The 987-nt window shown below is 37.0% G+C and overlaps 1 protein-coding gene across 1 annotated transcript in view; it reads left to right on the top strand.

The window, feature by feature from the left end:
• The window catches only part of LOC119582381 (broad-complex core protein isoforms 1/2/3/4/5-like), a 13334-nt gene that overhangs the window by 7843 nt on the left and 4504 nt on the right, over positions 1-987 (top strand). The window contains exons 2-3 of the mRNA XM_037930594.1: positions 49-275; positions 736-930. Coding sequence (XP_037786522.1) covers positions 93-275; positions 736-930 — 378 coding nt within the window. The 5' untranslated portion in view covers positions 49-92. The remainder of the gene's footprint in view (positions 1-48; positions 276-735; positions 931-987) is intronic.

The raw sequence follows: 987 nt of genomic DNA, 5'->3' as shown, positions 1-987 counted from the left end.
TGTCTGTTTTTGAGATCTTTCACCTGACCACTTTCCTTTCTGTTTTAGGGCTTGGTGGTCCAGGTGCACGGGAGCCGTGGGACAGAAGGATTATGGCTGAACAGCAGTTCTGCCTACGGTGGAACAACTTCCAGGCCAACATTGTATCATCATTTGAAGCTCTATTAGACCGGGAAGAGTTTGTGGACGTAACGCTCACTGCTGAGGGGAAATCGTTAAAGGCACACAGGGTATTACTATCAGCATGCAGCCCATATTTCAGAGACTTGTTCAGGGTAAGTATTGTATTAGATTAGTGCCCAACTTTTGAGTAGACTAAAGTACAGGAGTAGGTGTATTCACATGTGATATAGTGCTTTTAGAGGTAAATGATTTTAATATTAGCATTAGGCTCAGGTGAAAGAGGTTTTTCATCAACTCCTAACTCAGATTTTGTTAAGGGTAGATTATTACAAGCAGATGTTTTTTTTTTTAATACTAATGGTATTAGGAAATATTTAAAATAGAGTAGTTTATTATAGAAATGGAAAAATCTTACTTTATAATAATCACAAGTTTAACTTCAAGATAACAAGCCAAGCCAAGATAACAATAAGCCTTTTTGATTTATTAATGGATTCTTTTTGTAAACTTAACCAGAATTAGAGGTGACTGAGGCCACTTGAATCAAGGCTGAACATATTTTGGTTTGCATATTTACATTTACAGTACTTAATTATGCATTTTCATTCACAGGATCTCCCTGCTCACCAGCATCCAGTCATAGTTTTGCGTGATACAAGTTTTTTAGAATTAAAATCCCTACTGAGCTTCATATACCATGGAGAAGTTAATGTTTCTCAAGAAAGACTGGGCCTCCTTCTCAAGACTGCTGAGGCTCTCAGAATCAAAGGACTTGCTCAAGACAAGAGAACTAGTGATAGTGAACATGTAAGTATTGGTTTCTGTTTGATGTGTCAAGAACATTCTGTTTAGTTTTTAGTATTG

Source organism: Penaeus monodon, chromosome 15 (assembly GCF_015228065.2).
Source record: "Penaeus monodon isolate SGIC_2016 chromosome 15, NSTDA_Pmon_1, whole genome shotgun sequence".
NCBI classification, from domain to species: Eukaryota; Metazoa; Arthropoda; class Malacostraca; order Decapoda; family Penaeidae; genus Penaeus; species Penaeus monodon.
The sequence above is the reverse complement of the archived record's forward strand: the minus strand, read 5'-3'. Positions and strand labels throughout refer to the sequence as shown.